Below are 20,210 nucleotides of genomic sequence, written 5' to 3'. Positions count from 1 at the left end.
AATTCAGGGAGAAAATATTCGTTTATAGGAAGGGCAATTGGAGACTGGAATAATTTACCAGAGGAAATGTTCAATAAATTTCCAAACTCTTTGCAATTATGTAAGAAGAGACTAGGTAAACAACAAATAGGAGATATACATGGTGAAGCGTAATTCGCGCACTCGGGCGTCGCAGCGCGACTCCTCACATGCCAGCAATAAAAAAATGTCTCTTACAAAATTTCGTCTTGCGAGTATATCCGGTAGAAAACGGACGTTAAAGAGTAGCAATCTGGCAACACTGTAACCATGTGTAGGGTAACTACCGCTGTCAGCACATCCTCGTTGTGCTGTACGGCTGGTGCGGTGAGTAGAGCTTTTTGGTTGGCATGCAGGAGGTCGATGGTTCGATCCTGGGTAGAGGCGCATTTTTTATTTGCTAATTTCCATCTGACATTGCCTACTGTAATACAGTAAGACACCATTTCTGAGGTCACATGTATCCTACATTTACAACATAAATATAATAATAATAATAATAATGATAATAATAATAATAATAATAATAATAATAATAATAATAATAATAATAATAATAATAATAATAATAATAATAATAATAATAATAATGTCTGCCTCTGTGTTGTAGTGGTTAGCGTGATGGTTCGATTCCCGGCTCTGCCACGAAATTTGAAAAGTGGTACGAAGGCTGGAACGGGGTCCACTCAGCCTCGGGAGGTCAACTGAGTAGAGGTGGGTTCGATTCCCACCTCAGCCATCCTGGAAGTGGTTTTCCGTGGTTTCCCACTTCTCCTCCAAGCGAATGCCGGGATGGTACCTAACATAAGGCCACGGCCGCTTCCTTCCCTCTTCTTTGCCTATCCCTTCCAATCTTCCCAACCCTCCACAAGGCCCCTGTTCAGCATAGCAAGTGAGGCCGCCGGGGCGAGGTACTGGTCATACTCCCCAGTTGTATCCCACGACCAAGAGTCTGAAGCTCCAGGACACTGCCCTTGAGGCGGTAGAGGTGGGATCCCTCGCTATGTCCGAGGGAAAAACCGAACCTGGAGGGTAAACAGATGATGATGATGATGATGATGATGATGATGATGATGATGATGATGATGATGATGATGATGATGATGATGATAATGTCCGCCTCTGTAGTGTAGTGGTTAGCGTGATTAGCTGCCACCCCCGGAGGTCCGAGTTCGATTCTCGGCTCTGCCACGAAATTTGAATAGTGGTACGAGGGCTTGAACGGGGTCCACTCAGCCTCGGGAGGTCAACTGAGTAGAGGTGGGTTCGATTCCCACCTCAGCCATCCTCGAAGTGGCTTTCCGTGGTTTCCCACTTCTCCTCCAGGCAAATGCCGGGATGGTACCTAACTTAAGGCCACGGCCGCTTCCTTCCCTCTTCCTTGTCTATCCCTTCCAATCTTCCCCATCCCCCGCAAGGCCCCTGTTCAGCATAGCAGATGAGGCCGCCTGGGCGAGGTACTGGTGATTCTCCCCAGTTGTATCCCCCGACCAAGAGTCTGAAGCGCGGCTGTGAGCTTGCATCCGGGAGATAGTAGGTTCGAATCCCACTATCGGCAGCCCTGAAGATGGTTTTCCGTGGTTTCCCATTTTCACACCAGGCAAATGCTGGGGCTGTACCTTAATTAAGGCCACGGCCGCTTCCTTCCAACTCCTAGGCCTTTCCTATCCCATCGTCGCCATAAGACCTATCTGTGTCGGTGCGACGTAAAGCCCCTAGCAAAAAAAAAAAAAAAGAGTCTGAAGCTCCAGGACACTGCCCTTGAGGCGGTAGAGGTTGTATCTCTCGCTGAGTCCGAGGGAAAAACCGAACCTGGAGGGTAAACAGATGATGATGATGATGGTGGTGGAAACACATACAAATTGTAACCGAGTTTGGACATTATTCGCAGAGCACGTTGCTAGGCCTACTGGTAACGAAAGGCCCTAACGAAATGTAATGGACCTGAACGAGGCAAGAATAATAGTTGGTACTAATCTTTGGCTCCGCCTCTGTGGTGTAGTGGTTAGCGTGATTAGCTGCCACCCCCGGAGGTCCGGGTTCGATTCCCGGCTCTGCCACGAAATTTGAAAAGTGGTACGAGGGCTGGAACGGGGTCCACTCAGCCTCGGGAGGTCAACTGAGTAGAGGTGGGTTCGATTCCCACCTCAGCCATCCTCGAAGTGGTTTTCCGTGGTTTCCCACTTCTCCTCCAGGCGAATGCCGGGATGGTACCTAACTTAAGGCCACGGCCGCTTCCTTCCCTGTTCCTTGCCCCTGTTCAGCATAGCAGGTGAGGCCGCCTGGGCGAGGTACTGGTCATACTCCTCAGTTGTATCCCCCGACCAAGAGTCTGAAGCTCCAGGACACTGCCCTTGAGGCGGTAGAGGTGGGATCCCTCGCTAAGTCCGAGGGAAAAACCGAACCTGGAGGGTAAACAGATGATGATGATGATGACTAATCTTTGGGACCATTGGAGGAGGGTACAAAGAAAACAGGTTTCACATCTAGTAGATGAAGTGGTGCGAATAAATTCACGCCCACGACGTGGAAAGGGCGCCTTTCAATCAAAGCTGATCAATGAAAACGATTGTTCGTCCATGTCTAGGATCGTAGTATGTAAGTGCAAATGGTTTCTGGAGGACCCACTGCAATCGCTGTTGACGATTAAGATGCCAGATACCATACCACCTGGACTACACGAAATAAAAAACATACGCCTCAACCCAGGATCGACCACTCGACCTCCTGCATGCTAACCCAAAACTCTATCCATTGCACCAACTGTACAATACGAGTAACTTCTGCTGACAGAGGTAGTTACCCTACATGTCGTTACAGTGTTGCCAGATTGCTAATCTTCAACGTCGTTTTTCTGCCGGATATACTCGCAAGATGAAATTTTGTAAGAGACATTTTTTTATTGCTGGCATGTGAGGAGTCGCGCTGCGACGCCCGAGTGCGCGAATTACGCTTCATCCTGTATATATAAATAGGTAGAAAAGAAAATCAAAGAGGAATTTGGAAAGGGAATCACAATCCAAGGAGAAGTTTCTGAATGATATGGGCTCAGCCCTACAGAAGGAGTGCAAGATGAAAATAAATAATACTAAAACAAAATTAATGGATTGTAGTAAAACGAAATCAGGCGATGCAGAAAATATTATATTTGGAAATTACTTCTTAAAGAAAGTAGATTATTGTTACTTGCATGGTAGAAGTACTAATGGTGGCAGAGGCAAGGAGGACATCAAATGTATAACAGCACAAGCAAGGAATTCATTTCTTAAGGAAAGAAGTTTGCTCACTTTGAACAGTGATGAAGGAATTAGAAATGTTTTTGAAGAATTTCGTATGGAGCGGGCGCGACATTGTATGTATGTGAAACATGGACAGTAACTAGCTCAGAATGAAAGAGAATGGAAGCTTTTGAAATGCGGTGTTATAGAAGTATACTGATGGTGAGATGGATAGATCGAATACCGAATGAAGAGATACTGAATCAAATTGGTGGCAGAAGAATGATTTTGGTAAATTTCACCAGAAGAAGAAAGAATTATAGGACACATCGTAAGACAACCAGAACTTGTTCTAATTTTTGAGATAAGTTTAGGCAGTAAGAATGGTAGGGTAGACTAAGGCATGAATATGACAGATTAGAGTAGATATAGGATGTAGTACTTATATAGAAACGAAAAGTTAGCACAGGATAGGGTGGAATGGAGAGATGTTTCAAACCAGTCTATGGATTGATCATCCAAACAAACAAAATTCGACCGTTCCTCTGAATTAAGTCTGGATCAGCAGATGCTGCAATTTCTTTTCAGATTCATATATGGATGAAAATGAATGGCATAATTTCCATGCTTTGCTTTCGATTCAGTTCTCCTATAGAATGGAGGATGATATTGTACAGATGTGAAAAACAATTTGTAAATATATGGAGAATGTTATGATTTCAGAGATAGTTTGGACATTTCAAGATTAGAATTTCATCTTTGAAGGCGCAGACCAGAACACTTCTGATTAATGACACTGAAGTTAATAAGTTAAAAATTAGAAAATTATCGTGAATATAGTGAAGCTTTGGTTACACATTTTGTTAAAATATTGGATCCCTCTCAGATTGCCAGAGGAAACATGCATTGGCTGGTATTTGATCTGTTATATGCTCCTAAAATACAACCATTATTGAAAGGAATGGTGATTTGAGTTTAGAATTCATTCTGTGTACGGAAGGCTATCGTGTGTGTGGTAGATTTTCAAAGGCATTCTTTACTATGAGTTACTCCCATGAAAGTGCACAAGTGATCACATCAAAATATTCAAGAGAAAACCCAGAACTAGCAAACAGAGAAACTCTTGTGTCCCACCGGGACAATTCCAAGAAAAATTGTTACAGGGGAGTGGTTGGAAAATCTTATCACATCCATTATATTAACCAGGCACTGTGCTATGTGACTCACTTGTTTTGGTCTCAAAAAATGTTTGGAAAGGATAGACGTTTGATGATATTGAACAAAATCATGGAAAGAATGCTGGAAATGCCGATGAAAAGGTATACATGGCTTAGTTTCATTTTGACTGAAGAAATCACTTTGAACTATCTGGACAACACTACAGACTATGCACGATGCTAGTAAACAACGTGAACCAGATATATGAGCGTTAGAGGGTTTGTCATGCTGATAAATTATTTGAAAGAAATAATTCGATATCTCGCACCGCAGCACAATGCCCATTTGAATTCGCCCACGAGGTAATCTCATTGGCTAACTTCAGCAGGTGATAAAATGACAATGGTGCGATATATGGAAGTATATTTCTTTCAAGTTATTTATCAGCATGACCAACTCTCTATCGCTCACATACCCGGTCCACGTTGTTTCGAGCACTCTGTAGAGAGGATATAGATAGTATAATTATTTTGTTATATACAATAATTATTTTCCCATTTTCTTCAACGGGACAGATTATTCATCCTATTCTGAAATTTCTTTTTGCAGTCTGAAGCACCTCTTCTCATCAAACCATATATCAGTGACCTTACTAAATCCGAACTACATGCAGTCATGTGTGCAGGGTTTTCAACTGTAGCAGGTAAGCTTCAAGTTCAAGAATGATACATATTATTCTCCTCCCTGGCTATGATTGATAGACGTGTTTGATTAGAAACATGATTTTATTGGCAGAGCAGACCTATATACTCAACATGCATTACCAGAAATGATTGGAATGACAATCCTAATATTCAAAATGCAGAAAGTTGCTGATTAATATAAACCATATTCTAATTCATCTTTTTCTTAATTACACTAATCATTACACATAAAGCCCTACATGTATTTCAGTATACACTGGTACAATTCGTAGAAGCAACATCCAGATGAATAATGACAAAGAGTTGAAATTTGGTAAGGAATAGGGGTAATGAAACTCTTCAACTGAATACACAATTATTTTAATATATTGCATTTACATTTCAGAGGCCCGGGTTTGAGATTCAACATATAGATTTTTGTTTTGTAAAGTCATCCTTTGCTGTTATACATTCCTAGATTCGATCATCTATCAATCAGTCAATCAATGAACTGTATTTTGGACTGTCGCCCAGGTGGCAGATTACCTATCTTTTGTTTACCGAGATTTACCTTAAATGTTTTGAAAGAACTTGGAAACTTATTGAACATTTCCCTTGATTATTTAGTTTATGATAAAGTTTCGCTGCGCACAAATTGAGTAACATAATTGAAAAAATCAATAAATTACAAAACAGAATAAATATAAAACATCAAGCTAAAACATAAAGTAGAAAACGAGAGTTATATGTGCAATACAGAAAAATAGAAAGAGAAAGTACAAAAATACAAAAAACATAGAAATGATGTAAAATGTAAATACGTAAATTAAAAAATGAAAATGAAAACTAAACTAGGATGTCCAGTTGTTGCAGACACTGAATAGCCGTTGTTGAAGCTGTCAGAAGGTCGTCGATAGGTCCGCGTAAGGCTCTTTGTGGGCATTTTAAGGTGATGTCTCGCATTGTCTAGAATTCTTCACTACAGTCACAGCTTGGAGAAGGTCGAAGGCCCCAAGAATGTATCACAGAGCCTCTCCTTCCATGCCCAGTGCGCACTCTGTTTAGTGGGACCCATACACTCCGCGGGAGGTGAAATCTGGGCGGAGACTGCATAGGGTCAAAGATCGATCTCCATTCGTCAGGAGCCTTAGCAGTCCATTCTTCATTCCAAGTTCGCAGTTCATAGCAGTTTTCTTTCGTCAGTTTTTGAGCCAGCAGTAGGGGAGAGTATCTGGATTTCAGTCGGGTTGAAGCGATTCTTTGGATGGCTTGATAAAATGGAGGTGATTTATTGACCTGTATTTTATTTTCTTCTCGGAAGAGATTGTTCATGTGGTGTAGATCTGGAGGAAGGATGTGATAGTGCTGTGGGGTTGTTTTGATGACACCTCTGATAATCCGCATTGTCTTATTCAGGACGGTGTCAATTTTCTTGGTGTGGGTGTTATTCAGCCAGACGGAAGAGCAGTATTCAGACTTAACGCAGAAATATGTAAAGCTGCCGCTGTGCATTTCCATGTGCTGCTAGATAACTTAGATAAGATACTGTTTCTTGCGTTTAGTTTGGTTGCAAGGTTAGAGAGATGTTTAGTGCATGACAGTGTCTGGTCCAGTGTTACAACGATATATATTGGGTTTGGGTTGTACGGTAAAATGCTGTCATGGGGAGTCACTTTCAAGGTGGTCTGACCCATTATATTACTCAGATGAATGCAAGATTTTTCTATTTTGGTTGTGCTAGGTGTCAGGCCCCACATCTATATATATATATATATAATAAGAGTTTTGTCTGTACATTGCTCAGAATTTAAAAAGGATGGTATTTCTGTATCAGTCGTGCCCACAGTAACAAGGAAATGCACTTTTTACTTTTCCGTGATGTCTGTCTGTCTGTCTGTCTGTCTGTCTGTCTGTCTGTCTGTCTGTCTGTCTGTCTGTCTGTCTGTCTGTCTGTCTGTCTGTCTGTCTGTCTGTCTGTCTGTCTGTCTGTCTGTCTGTCTGTCTGTCTGTACACGCATCACGAGAAAACGGTTGAAGAGAATTTAATGAAAATCGGTATGTAGTGTCCGAGAATAAGTCGCTACAATCTAGGCCATAAATAATTTTATTCACACTGAGAGAAATGGTAATTTAGGGGAAGGCCTAAAATTTAATTCTCAAATATTTATGTTATTAGTGGCCATATCTTAATTAAAATCGGTATAAGAAGTCGGAGAATAAGTCGCTATAATCTAGGCTATAAATAATTTACTCACGCTGAGTGAAATGGTAGTCTAGGGGAAGGCCTAAAATATAATTCTCAAATATTTGTTATTAATGGTCGTATGTTAACAAAAATCGGAAGGGGAAGTCGAGGAATAAGTTGTTACAATCTAGGCCATAAATAATTGTATTCACGCTGAGAAAAATGGTAGTTTAGGGGAAGGCGTACAATGGAATTCTCAAATATTTATGTTATTAGTGGTCATATCTTAATGAAAATCGGTATGAAAAGTCGGGGAATAAGTCGCTATAATCTAGGTCATAAATAATTTTACTCACGCTGAGTGAAATGGTAGTTTAGGGGAAGGCCTAGAATTTAATTCTCAAATATTTGTTATTAATGGTCGTATCTTAACAAAAATCGGTATGAAAAGTCGGGGAATAAGGCGCTATAATCTAGGCCAAAATAATTGTATTCACGCTGAGAAAAATGGTAGTTTAGGGGAAGGCCTACAATGGAATTCCCAAATAATTATGTTATTGGTGGTTGTATCGATAAATACTACTTAACTTTAGTTATGTAGTATTATTATATTTCCGATTATTTATATCTTATACATTGTTACCATACCGGCTATGATCAGAGATATTCATGAATTTGGATTTTTGTTACTAAGTCCGTATCAGCGCCGAGTCGAAAGAAAATGGGTAAACAGGATTTAATGAAAATCGGTGTGTAAAGTCGGAGAAAAAGGAACAACAATCTACGCTATAAATAATTTTATAAAACGCCCTAATATCACAGAGTCGAAAGAAAACGAAATGTGAAGGCCTACAATATTAAAAGCTCATAAAATTGATCAACAATAACATTACATTGACCATTGTTTGTTGTGATGTGCATTGTCTTCTGTTGCCACTCACCTCCGATAGATAGGATTACTGCTGCGTCCCGAGTTTTTAATTTGCCTTACGTCGCACCGGCGCAGTTAGGTCTTATGGCGACGATGGGATAGGAAAGGGTTGTGAGTGTGAAGGAAGCGGCCTTGGCCTTAATTAAGGTACAGCCGCAGCATTTGCCTGGTGTGAAAATGGGAATCCACGGAATAACATCTTCAGGGCTGCCGATAGTGGGGTTCGTATCCACTATCTCCCGGTTATCGTCTCGAGCATTCGAGATAAAAACACTTTTTTTACAAGCTGCTTTACTCCACACCGACTCAGATAGGTCTTATGGTGACGATGGGATAGGTAAAGGGCTAGGAGTGGGAAGGAAGCGGCCGTGGCCTTAATTAAGGTACAGCCCCAGCATATGCCTCATGGCAAGCCACGGGAAACCATCTTCAGAGCTGCCGATATTGTGGCTCGAACCCACTATCTCCCAAATGCAAGCTCACAGCTGCGCACCCCTAACCGCACGGCCAAGTAGCTCGGTAAAAAAATTAATAAATGAAACAAATAATAATGAAACCAAAGAAGTGGTTCTAAATCTTGTGATCGTAAGTCACAAGGCCAATAGTTTTACGTGGAATCCGAACGAATGATCCTGCATTCTGAGTTCGATCCTTACTGAAAAGTGCCAAAGAATATTCGCATAAGATGGCAGGTAAGTGCCTGACAGACAAGTAAGTCTCTCCTTTAAATAGTGTATTTCTAAGCGTGTAATTGGGGCTTTTTCCTGTGTTTTGTGATGAGGCTATAGCTTGTGATATCTCTTTTAGGATAATAATGAGGGAAAAACCTCAGGAAATCAGTTAATCGATATATTTTTAAATAACGGAGAAAGTCTTAACAACGAGAATGAGTACTTGTGAGGAATTCAAGGGAGATCTGGGTAGGGCTGTTAAAGTACAGTGTGGTTCGGGTAAAAAGTGGTTTCACAAGAAGGTCGTGAACAATTTTAATAGGTTCACCGAGTGGTCATGTGAAAAGCGCGTACCGGTGCGTGGTGAATACAGTTGCAGTATGAATCGGAGTGAGCGTAAATCCGACTCGGGAAATGAGATTGGCCCTTCATTAGACAGTATATTTCCTCGTTTGAAGAAGTGAGAAGAATGAAGGAGGACCAGAGGGAAAGAGAGACCGACATAGAAAACTCCCTCGAATTATGACATAAAACTGGACCTCACCTTGAAAGAAAAAAGTAAAATTACTAGAAGGACATGTAGGGTACGTAGAACAATGCACTAGGAGGAATACAATTGAAATACATAGTCTTCCTGATATACAGAACGAGTGTGTCCTGACCACATTAAAAACGTTGGACAGGCTATAGACATTCAGGTGATTGAAGGAATGGTTGACACTTATCATCGTCTTCCGAAGTCGTCAGATCAGAACCAGAGAGGAACAATTGTGCAATTCGTGCGGCGAATAGACCAAGAACGCTTCGCGGAGTTACGGCGGGTGAAAGGGAACCCCTCCACGAGATGCATGGATCTCCTAGGCGACAACATGTTCTACTGTACATCAACGAGTCTGTCTCCGCCGAATAAAAAGCTGCTAGCCTAGGCGAGGACGGTGCGTCGAGAGAAGAATTACGCCTACATCTGGGTAAGAAACGGGGTTATAAAAATACCTAAGACACAGGTTTCAGACGCAATTGTCATTAACAGCCAGGATGATTTATGTAATTTGTGTGATGAATAATACTAATACTGTGTTCTCAGTTTACTACAAGAATGAAAGTGGACTGAAAATTGAACAGGGTGAACTAAATCAGAATATTCCAAACAGTGATTCTGAAATTCCTACTGAATCATGGCTGAACTCCATTGTATATGATAGGGAGGTCAACAGTCGGCAGTACAGAGTGTAAAGAGCCGCTAGAGCTAGGGGTCGAACGGGGAGTGTCCTCACTGCGGTCAAAAGTGGATTATCTGTCCTGAAAGCTAAGCAAATAACGAGTGGTTTCAAAGGCTTGCTTCTAAAATTACTCGTTCAGGGAAGGTCTGGTATATTTGCGGTATTTACAGTACATACCACCTCCTTCGAAGTTAGAGATTTATACGGAGGTACTTGGTTGGCTGGATTCTCACTACGAGATCCACGACAGAAATATAATAATTGCCGGATATTTTAACATACCGCACCATCATTATGTAATAACGAAACAGACCTAAATTAAATAGACAAACGCAGGAGCTTAGAAATGTCATGGCTTCGTATAACTATATTCCAAATTGTAATGATCGAACTTTGGATTTAGTGTTAATAAGTCGGTTGGTAACAAACGTAGAATGTATAAAGAGCGCTGAACCCATACTGTCTGAGGGCGCTCATCACCCCGTTCTGGAAATAGAACTCCAGGTCCCTTCAGATCGTAGAAAAGGTTGTGGAGTCTTCCAAATAGCCTACAATTCCAGGAGAGGTAGTTTTGAACGTCTGTACACTAAGCTAGGAAGTATAAATTAGGGAGCATTATACGAATGCGTTGTTGCAGACAATACGGTAGATTGCTTTTGCACTAACGTAGGCTATACCCTACTCGGCGATAAACGTATCTGTGAAGTCTAGGAAGTATCCGATTTGGTTTACGGACGATGTAATAAAACTAATAAAAGAAAAAAAATACTTCAAAACGAAAGCGCATGTCGGAATATTGTAGTAGACACTTTAAAATATTAAGGACGAAAGTGAAGTCGGCGACAATATCAGCTTATAAGAGGTATACAGCATCATTAGAACAAGATATGTCAGGTAGTACAAAATATTTTTGGGTTTATGTTAAACATAAAGAAATTGTAATTGCAATGCATTCAAATACGGGGATAAAATATTTGATTCCGATCACAATATTGCAGAAGAATTTGCAAATTTCTTCTATTCGGTATATGCTCCAGATACAGTGCGGTATGTTTGCCCAAGCAATCCATGCGTTAATACAAACTGTTTACACATCAGCGCTCTAATCATAAAAGAGGTTGAAATGGCGATGAAGAAACTTAAACCGAAGTCATCCGCGGGGCCAGACCAGATACCACCTTATGCAAATAAGGGTTGCATGGACCATCTTAAGTAGGCCTACCCCCTCCTCTTCATTTACAATTTAAGTTTTAAAACGAGAGAGAATAAAAGCTTACTGTATACAAAGACTTTAATATTACTTATCTAGACTCACAGAGCGCGCTGGTGCTATGCAGAAAATTGAATAGCTTCGCGCATCGCCATGTTGCGGGCACTTCAGTTTTGAATGCATGGTTAACACGTGGTGTTTACAGATTCTTGTGTGTTTTTCATGGTGATTCCTATCGATTAGCGGATCTGTGGTTGTGATAAAGTGATAATTTGTAGTATTGGTAACTCTTTTTAGTGATAAGTGCGAGCTTACATTGATTGGCGATATTAAAGGAGAGTAGGCCTAAGTGATGCCGTAGGTGCGGAGTGGAGAAATATTCACGATGGTGACCTTTTGTGCAGCTTTCAATTGCACAAATCGGTATCAGAAAGGATCTGGTATTTCTTTTCACAAGTTAGTAGAAATTGAAATGTTATAAAATTACCATAATCGAGAATGGGCTACAGAGTGGTGGATTCCGGGATGTATGGATGTGGCATTTTCAATGTTTAGGCTTCTTCTTGGCGTTTTTCATTTCATTAGGGACAGTTCTTAAGAACTAAACGGCTATTCTGTAAAAGCGCGCATTTTGTTCTTACAGACTGTGTGCCCGTATTAAAATTTCGATGAACACGGGCCTAGAATCCGAAAAATATGCTTGATAAAGCTTCGCAATCCCATCTATTTTAGGTCAAATTATGGCTTCAGATTATTAACAATTATCAGAGAAATGATTTATTAATATCATTATCCATGTTTTCACATCTCCTTTATAATAAAATAATTGTTAAGTATGCTGTTCCAGAGAAGTTTGACTAGGCTGACTCTACTTTGCACTAGAAAACACTAATCAAACTACCCTTTTAACTGTTATATTCATGTATGCTTAATATTCATTCTCCTTTATTTTCTTCCAATGTTCCTGTAATAGAAAAGTTAGAACACATTTTCAATTTTAATTTGTGGTCAGAAAATCTCGTTTCAGTTTGAGTTTATAAAATCAGTAGGGCTACCATTGGTATTTAAGGTGAGAATAGTATGAGAAGGAATTTTGCAACCTAAATGATATATTTTTTCTCTCTTAAATTTAACCAACTGGTAAAAATATATTTAATTCAGAGAAACTTAAACTAAGTTAGGTATTCTTTTCATTGTTAGATACATTTAGAATTATGAGGTAGAGTAGACTAGTGTAAATAGTGTATTTTCAGGAAGAATATTTTCAAAATGTAAAATAATATAGTGAAATGTGAATGATTGCTGGCTCCACCACTCTGTTCTGAAATATATCACATGAGCTTCTATTTATGAAGCAGAAGAATATGTGATAATTTTTGCTAGGGGCTTTACGTCGCACCGACACAGATAGGTCTTATGGCGACGATGGGATAGGAAAGGCCTAGGAGTTGGAAGGAAGCGGCCGTGGCTTTAATTAAGGTACAGCCCCAGCATTTGCCTGGTGTGAAAATGGGAAACCACGGAAAACCATCTTCAGGGCTGCCGATAGTGGGATTCGAACCTACTATCTCCCGGATGCAAGCTCACAGCCGCGCGCCTCTACGCGCACGGTCAACTCTCCCGGTGAATATGTGATAAATCACTGGGAAAATGTTCTGTCATTGTACCAGGAATGGTTGAGAAAAAAAAGGAGGAGATTAGAAATATATACATTTCTTTGATTTCGAATACATGGCTATTATTTTTAGACATATTGCTTACATATTTCCATTGAATAAGCCTGAATTTCTGTCGAAGTGGCTTGTTGCTGTTAAAAGAGACAAGTTTGTTCCAACTTATTTGCATAGACTATGTTCAATTCACTTCACAGAAGTAAGTTTTTGGCAATCTGAATGGAACAAAATTCTGAAAGATGATGCAGTGCCAACACTGTTTGACTTTCCAGATAATCTACAAAAGGTAATTGTAGTTCAAGTAATTTGGATAAGATATTGTATTACTTCATTTTTTAATGAATGATAAGGTTTTTCTTATGACAGACCCAATAGGACTATATATTTTTATTTTTTTAGACTGAAAAGGCTCCCTGTAGGATTTCAAAAAGGAAGTTAGATTATGGAGAGACAAATCAACAGAATAACACCATAGATCCCAGTCCATGTAGCAATTCAGTCAGTACTGTTACACAGTGCATTTCATCGGGGCACAATTATTTTAGTGCAGGAAGCCCCACAAAACATAAAAATCTCAGTATATCTCAGTATATTTTAGATGGCTATTTTCCAAACCATATACAAATCATAACTGAAGGTATACTCATCCTGATATACTATTTCACATCCTGGAAATAATAAAAAAGAAAAATGTCACTCAGATGGAAATTAGTAAAGTAAGCAAAGTTACTTGTGGTGAACACTGGGCATAGCTTTATTTTTTACAGATTTCTGCAGTCATGTACCTTTTCAACAATCTGTTCATAGCACTGAATAATATCTGCTGTGATTACTCATCAGAAAGAAAATATCTGCCATGTAACTTTCATAAAAACATTCTATTTCACAAGTTTCCTTTTTGCCAATATTACAGATTCTTGCTTTTGATACAACTGTTTGTAAAAACTGTAAATATTGAAAGAATTGGAGGATTACTGATGTTCTTCAGTCTCCTAAGTCACAGGTAAAAGATTGTTTTTCTCCTCATGATCTGGAAATCATACTGAAGTTGTAAACTGCTGTGATTTGAAAATGTCTTGGTATTTTCATGAAAGCGTAACTGCTGAGTGTAGGATTTATTGCATGTGTCTATTCCGAATATGCAAACAAATCAGTAACAAATATGATCATTATAGTAGGCCTAATTTGAGCTACATATTCTTTCTTGAAGTTTATTAATTTAATGTACTAGTATACAATGTTTTCTGTTTTTGGAGAGTGTTCTCTAAATTTAAGACATGTGTTTATCTACGTAGGCATATATTTACTATCATTAGTAGTGTACATTTTGAAGTCTTCTTATCTCGTTTTGTAAATGTTGTTTTATTATATCTGTTACTCATAGGCTAGCTATCGAAACAATTTGTGGAGATTTGTTCAATAACAATGCAAATGTGTTCAGTTTGTATGCATAAGTATCATTTCCTTGTTATTACCGTCTTGGTTCTTGTTTATTTATTGCGTGTATTCACGTTAGTCGGTGTAGGCTATGCCATTTATTATTAATGAATTAGGACCTGGGAATAGCTAAGTTTCCCTGATGCTTGGAGCGAAACATTTCCGTACGGATCTTCTGCTTCTGTTTTCTGAAGCGGCACCTTTTTAACATTTCATTGTGGATGTATCTAATGAACACCTTTTCTTACCGCGTTATCCTGTATCGCAGGAATTAAAATAACCTGTCGACAGGTGTTTTCATTTGTGCGTAATTGAAGTTAATGCATGAATTCCATACTACGGTCTCCTCGGCGAGCTGTGAAGTGCCCGCAACATGGCGATACGCGCATGGACAGCTCTTCCCCAGTCACACGCTACTGCGCAGCCAGCGGTGTAGGGCCTTGACTGTATATAGGGCCATCGCCTACCGAGTGACCTCTGCTCAACCCCATGGCCTTCAGACGCGTTGTATGGTAGGCACGACGAATTCATTCGGGAGTTACTCTGGGCTTTCTAGACCGGGGCCGCTATCTCAGCGCCAGATAGTTCCTCAATTGTAATGAGAGCCTCGAGTTTACCTTGCGACGGAGAACCTTGCAGATATCTTTCTCTCATCAGTCTGGCTGTCACTGCGGCAACAGCGAGGATGCTACTGTACAAGCCACTGTTCATAGTTCTTCTTTGTTTACTTTCATAATACTGCTATATAGCAAAATTACAATTACACACATCCGTACAAGTAATATAGCCTCCGTTGCTCAAATGGATGCGCACCGGCCTCTCCACGCTGACTTCCGTGGATCGAATCCCGGTCACTCCATGTGAGATTTGTGCTGGACAAAGCGGAGGCAGACGACAAGTTTTCTCTGGATACTCCGGTTTTCCCTGTCATCTTTCATTCCAGCAACACTCTCTAATACCATTTCATTTCATCCGTCAGTCATTAATTATTGCCCCAGAGGCTTCGGCAGCAGGCACAATTCCTATCCTCGCCGCTAGATAGGGCTTCATTCATTCCATTCCTGACCTAATCGAGTGCCTGGAAACAGGCTGTGGATTTTCATTTTCAATGCGATAAATATACTGCCCGCTAATAAGACCGACGTGCTCGCTTATTCACTCACCGAAAACGACGGATAATTTTACGATAGTGGGAAAATATTCCTAGCCCATTGGAACTCGTGCAGCTATCTCCCGCACTCCACCATGACAGAGTTCCCACTGCAGAGCTTTTCTCGTGAACGGAGAACAAGAAAGAATGAATAGGGAGACGCCACGAATATAGGACGTAATGGGTTGCCCATCTTACAATTATGAGAGGGGCAGCAGTTTAGAAAACGCTGTTTTGGGATTAAGAGGCCTCACAACAGATATTTTCCAAAACTCGACTCTATTTGTGATTATAAAATTAAATTGAAAATGGTTTAGGTACTAATTGACCGCCTTGTGGTGTAGTGGTTAACGTTAGTGGTTTGAGGCCCCGTCAATCACAATGCCTGCTTTGCTTCAAACCGATTTGGCAGCCCCGGCATAAAACACTCCATCAACGCCCGTGTGCTTGTAACCACCTCCAATAGATACGTAGGTTACTGGTAAAACGCCACCTCTCTCAGTAAATATTTAGTTTAATATATATGTTTATGCCTATGATATATCCAGTGCAAGGGGTATATAAGAAACAGGACAAATGCAAATAAAGAGCAGGAAGCAACAGCTTAGAAAACAGTACTGTTGTCGTATTAATAGGGCCTACAGGTAATAGCCACTTTATACGGTACTTAAGTACCGGTTTATGAGCTACAATGTGTCGATGGTAAACACAGTAACAATAATTCCATACAGACCATTCTTTTTTACTATAGAGTATAAAATAGTGCACCTTATTACATGAATGTACCATTTAGTCATCTCGGGCCAAAATTGTAGTATAACATTGTGTTGAAATTGTGGTTACACATTGGTCTCACGCGGCCACTGACACTACCTTCCAGCTGTATTGGCCGCGTGAGACCAATGTGTCACCACGTATCCTAGCACAGTTCTCACCTTACTGACACACTGGTATACGCCTGTCTCATTAGCTCATGAACTACTAAAGAATAACACTCATATGTTTGGAAAATTGAAATCTAATCGTAAGTATCATCCAGCCGATGTGTTTAAAAGGAAGTTAGCAAGAGGAGAGACAAAAGCCCGTGAAAGTAACACTGGTGTGGTTGTTCGGAAATGGCATGATAAAAGAGACGTGTTCATTGTGACAACTAAACACACTGGTGAGATGGTCACTATTCAGAGGAGGGATGGTGAATGCAAAAGTCACGGAGTGTTATAGAGTATAACAAATGCAAACCGTACATTAATTTTTCAGATCATAAAAAGAGCTATAGTACTTCCCTGACATGGGGAGTAAAATGGTACAGAAAAATAGGTATAGAGATATTGATCGACACAAGTATAGTAAATGCCATCTATATTTCCAATCAACTTGGGAATGAGAGTATATCTGTTACCCAGTTCAAAGAGAACATTGTTGAACAGTTAACAGGTACCGGTACCGGTATCAAAGATCTTAACATTCCCCTACAAGTACCAAAAAAACCCAGATAATACCCCACCGACTGAAGGATGTAGGCTGGCAGGGAAGACGGAGATGCAGTAAGTGTTATGAAGAGATCCATCGGAAATCAGGAATGCAATATGCCATGAGGAAGACTCTACAGTCTAAGTTCAAATGACCAGCCTGTGAAAATTTCTTCTGTTTGCACTGTTTCTTCAAAGTGCACAGATTTGTAGTGTGATTGTGAAACACAGTTTGAATTATATTTCTTCAGAAAGTCTCATTTGTTATTCTTTAAATTCATATGCAAAAAGTGTACCAATTTGTGGTGTGATTGCAAATGAGACAAAGTTACAAATATTTTTTCTACAAAGTTCATGTAATTGTTATGTCCTATGTTTTCAATTTGTCTATAGACCCTGATATGAGACAATGAACAATGAGTACACTATACAGCACAATCTTTTGTTATTTGTACACATGACACGATCTGAAAACAATAGGCTAAATAATGTCATCACAATTTATTTATTTTGGTTTATATATTACAGTGACGTACAGGCTACGTGATGCCACATCGGACTCGCAAATGAACAGGCGAAGAATAGATTCATGACGTACTGGCCACCTACTTTCATTTAACATACGTTTACATGTCAAGTGTGATGACAGTATGAGACCGCGTGGCCTGAGACTTGGAGAGTGCGCGCGAGTCCACAGCGGCCCGAATGGCATTAAGCATTAACGTTGGTCTCACGTGGCACTCAATTTAAGGGCCCCATACACGCGCAGACTTCTGGAATACTTCCCTGCACAGACTTGCCTCCGGGAGGTAAGTCGGAAGTATGCAGTTGCCCACACACGCTCAGACTAAATAATTATTTACCGAGGAAGTTGTGTATGTCGCGCTCAGCTGTTTTTCTGTTTAAGATTATGCACTTCGGATGGTTGAAAAATGTATACGGATTGAAATTAATTAGATAGTCGGTATAGAAGATGAGTTGTTATTTGGACACAATGTAGCGCTCTGCACGAAGAAGACGCGCAAAAATAATTCAGTTTTCATATTTGTAGGTTATCACATTTACATTTCCTGCCGCAACTCTGAGATAGCGCTTTCGTCGCAAAGTCTCCGGCTGAATTCCAGCAGCGCCGGAATGTCAGAGACTTGCCTGCAGACTTTTTATCGGCAGACTTATCGGCCATGCACACAGAGACATGTCTGAAGAGACTGGTTTGCACAGACTTACCTCCGACTAAATCTACGCTTGTATGGGGCCCTATGGTTGGCGGGGTGTTTCTCCCGGCATTTACCGCGCTTGCTCAGTAGAAGGTGGGGGCTATGACTATTCACTCCCCCTCGCTCTTTCTCTTTCCTCAAGGTCAAGTTGTTCGTGCTATTAACAGGGGTAGCTCCTGCCATTTATGCTGAACCGACGACAGACCTACCTATTGTTTCATTTTCCATCGCCACAATGTGTGTCCTGTTGCTATGTAAATTGTACATTGATTACAATTCACAGTGGTTGTTATATTACCCTGGAGCCTAGACACTGATACTCTCCTTGATGATTTAATTCCTGAAACTGCAAAATATTTTCGTTCCTTCATCCGTCCCCCATTGGATCGGCCCCTGGGTCAGCATGGCAAATCCTCTCGGCCGTTATTCTTCAATCAGTAAATCAGTATTGATCTGCATTTAGGGCAGTCGCCCAGGGGGCAGATTCCCTATCTGTTGTTTTCAGTGGTTTTCCGTGGTGTCACACTTTCACACCAGGCAAATGCTGGGGCTGTACCTTAATTAAGGCCACGGCCTTTCCTTCCCACTCCTAGGCCTTTCCTATCCCTTCGTCGCCATAAGATCTGTCTGTGTCGGTGCGACGTAAAACAAATAGCGAAAAAATGTTGTTTTCATATTCTTTTCTTAAATGATTTCAAAGAAATTTGAAATTTATTGAACATCTCCCTTAGTAAGTTATTCCAATCCCTAACTCCCCTTCCTATAAACGAATATTTACCCCAATTTGTCCTCTTGAATTCTAACTTTATCTTCATATTGTGATCTTTCTTACTTTTAAAGACATCACTCAAACTTATTCGTCTAATAATGCCATTCAACGCCAACATTCCACTGACAGCTCGGAACATACCACTTAGTCGAGCAGCTCGTCTCCTTTCTCCCTAGTCTACCCAGCCCAAACTTTGCAACATTTTTGTAACGCTACTCTTTTGTCGGAAATCACCCAGAACAAATCGAGCTGCTTTTCTTTGGATTTTTTCCAGTTCTTGAATCAAGTAATTCTGTTGAGTGTCCCATACACTGGAATCATTCTCTAGTTGGGGTCTTACCAGAGACTAATATGCACTCTCCTTTACATCCTTACTACAACCCCTAAATACCCTCATAACCGCGTGCAGAGATCTGTACCCTTTATTTACAATGTCAGTTATGTGATTACCCCAATGAAGATCTTCACTTATATTAACAGCTAGATACTTACTATGATCCCCTAAAAGAACTTTCACCCCATCAACGCAGTAATTAAAACTGATAGGACTTTTCCTATTTGTGAAACTCACATTATAATTGCAGGCCCCATTGCCTACTACGCGTACAGAATCGATTTGGGGGGTTTTCGTTAAAATGGCAACCCCCCTTTCCTACTTCCAGACAGATTACAGTTGCTGTCCATCTCACAACATTATCGAGGTCATTTTGCAGTTGCTCACAATCCTGTAACTTATTTATTACTAGCGAATGTACCCGTGCTTCGCTACGGTATTCTACATTGTATTCGAATATCGAAGTAAATAGTGTGCATGCAGTAAATAAGATTGTTTTAAAATTGCATGTCTCTTACCGTTATCCGAGAAAGAGCATGGGGAGGTCCCCGTACGTTGTTTCCAATGTAAAGTGTTTGTTATGGATTTGTGATATAACGGCAGGCTCACTTGCCTACTGCCATTCACAATCGAGTTGTGAAGTTTACATTATAATTGCAGGCCCCATTGCCTACTACGCGTACAGAATCGATTTGGGGGGTTTTCGTTAAAATGGCAACCCCCCTTTCCTACTTCCAGACAGATTACAGTTGAGGAGTTTTTATTATAATGGCAGGCAATTACCCTACTATCACTCGAAATTGAGTTGTGCAGTTATCATTATAATGCCAGGCCCATTTTCCTACTTCCAGCCAGCTTACTGCCAGT

General features: G+C 40.4%; 1 protein-coding gene across 4 annotated transcripts in view; it reads left to right on the top strand.

The window, feature by feature from the left end:
- Window positions 1-20,210, top strand: part of CNT2 (Concentrative nucleoside transporter 2) — a 407,606-nt gene that overhangs the window by 248,691 nt on the left and 138,705 nt on the right. For all 4 annotated transcript variants that reach the window (XM_067139021.2, XM_067139023.2, XM_067139024.2 and 1 more), the window contains one exon: window positions 5,004-5,097. In XM_067139021.2, the coding sequence (XP_066995122.2) occupies window positions 5,004-5,097 (94 nt within the window). The remainder of the gene's footprint in view (window positions 1-5,003; window positions 5,098-20,210) is intronic.

Source organism: Anabrus simplex, chromosome 2 (assembly GCF_040414725.1).
Source record: "Anabrus simplex isolate iqAnaSimp1 chromosome 2, ASM4041472v1, whole genome shotgun sequence".
Classification (NCBI taxonomy): domain Eukaryota; kingdom Metazoa; phylum Arthropoda; class Insecta; order Orthoptera; family Tettigoniidae; genus Anabrus; species Anabrus simplex.
This window is presented reverse-complemented; position numbering and strand designations above follow the sequence as displayed.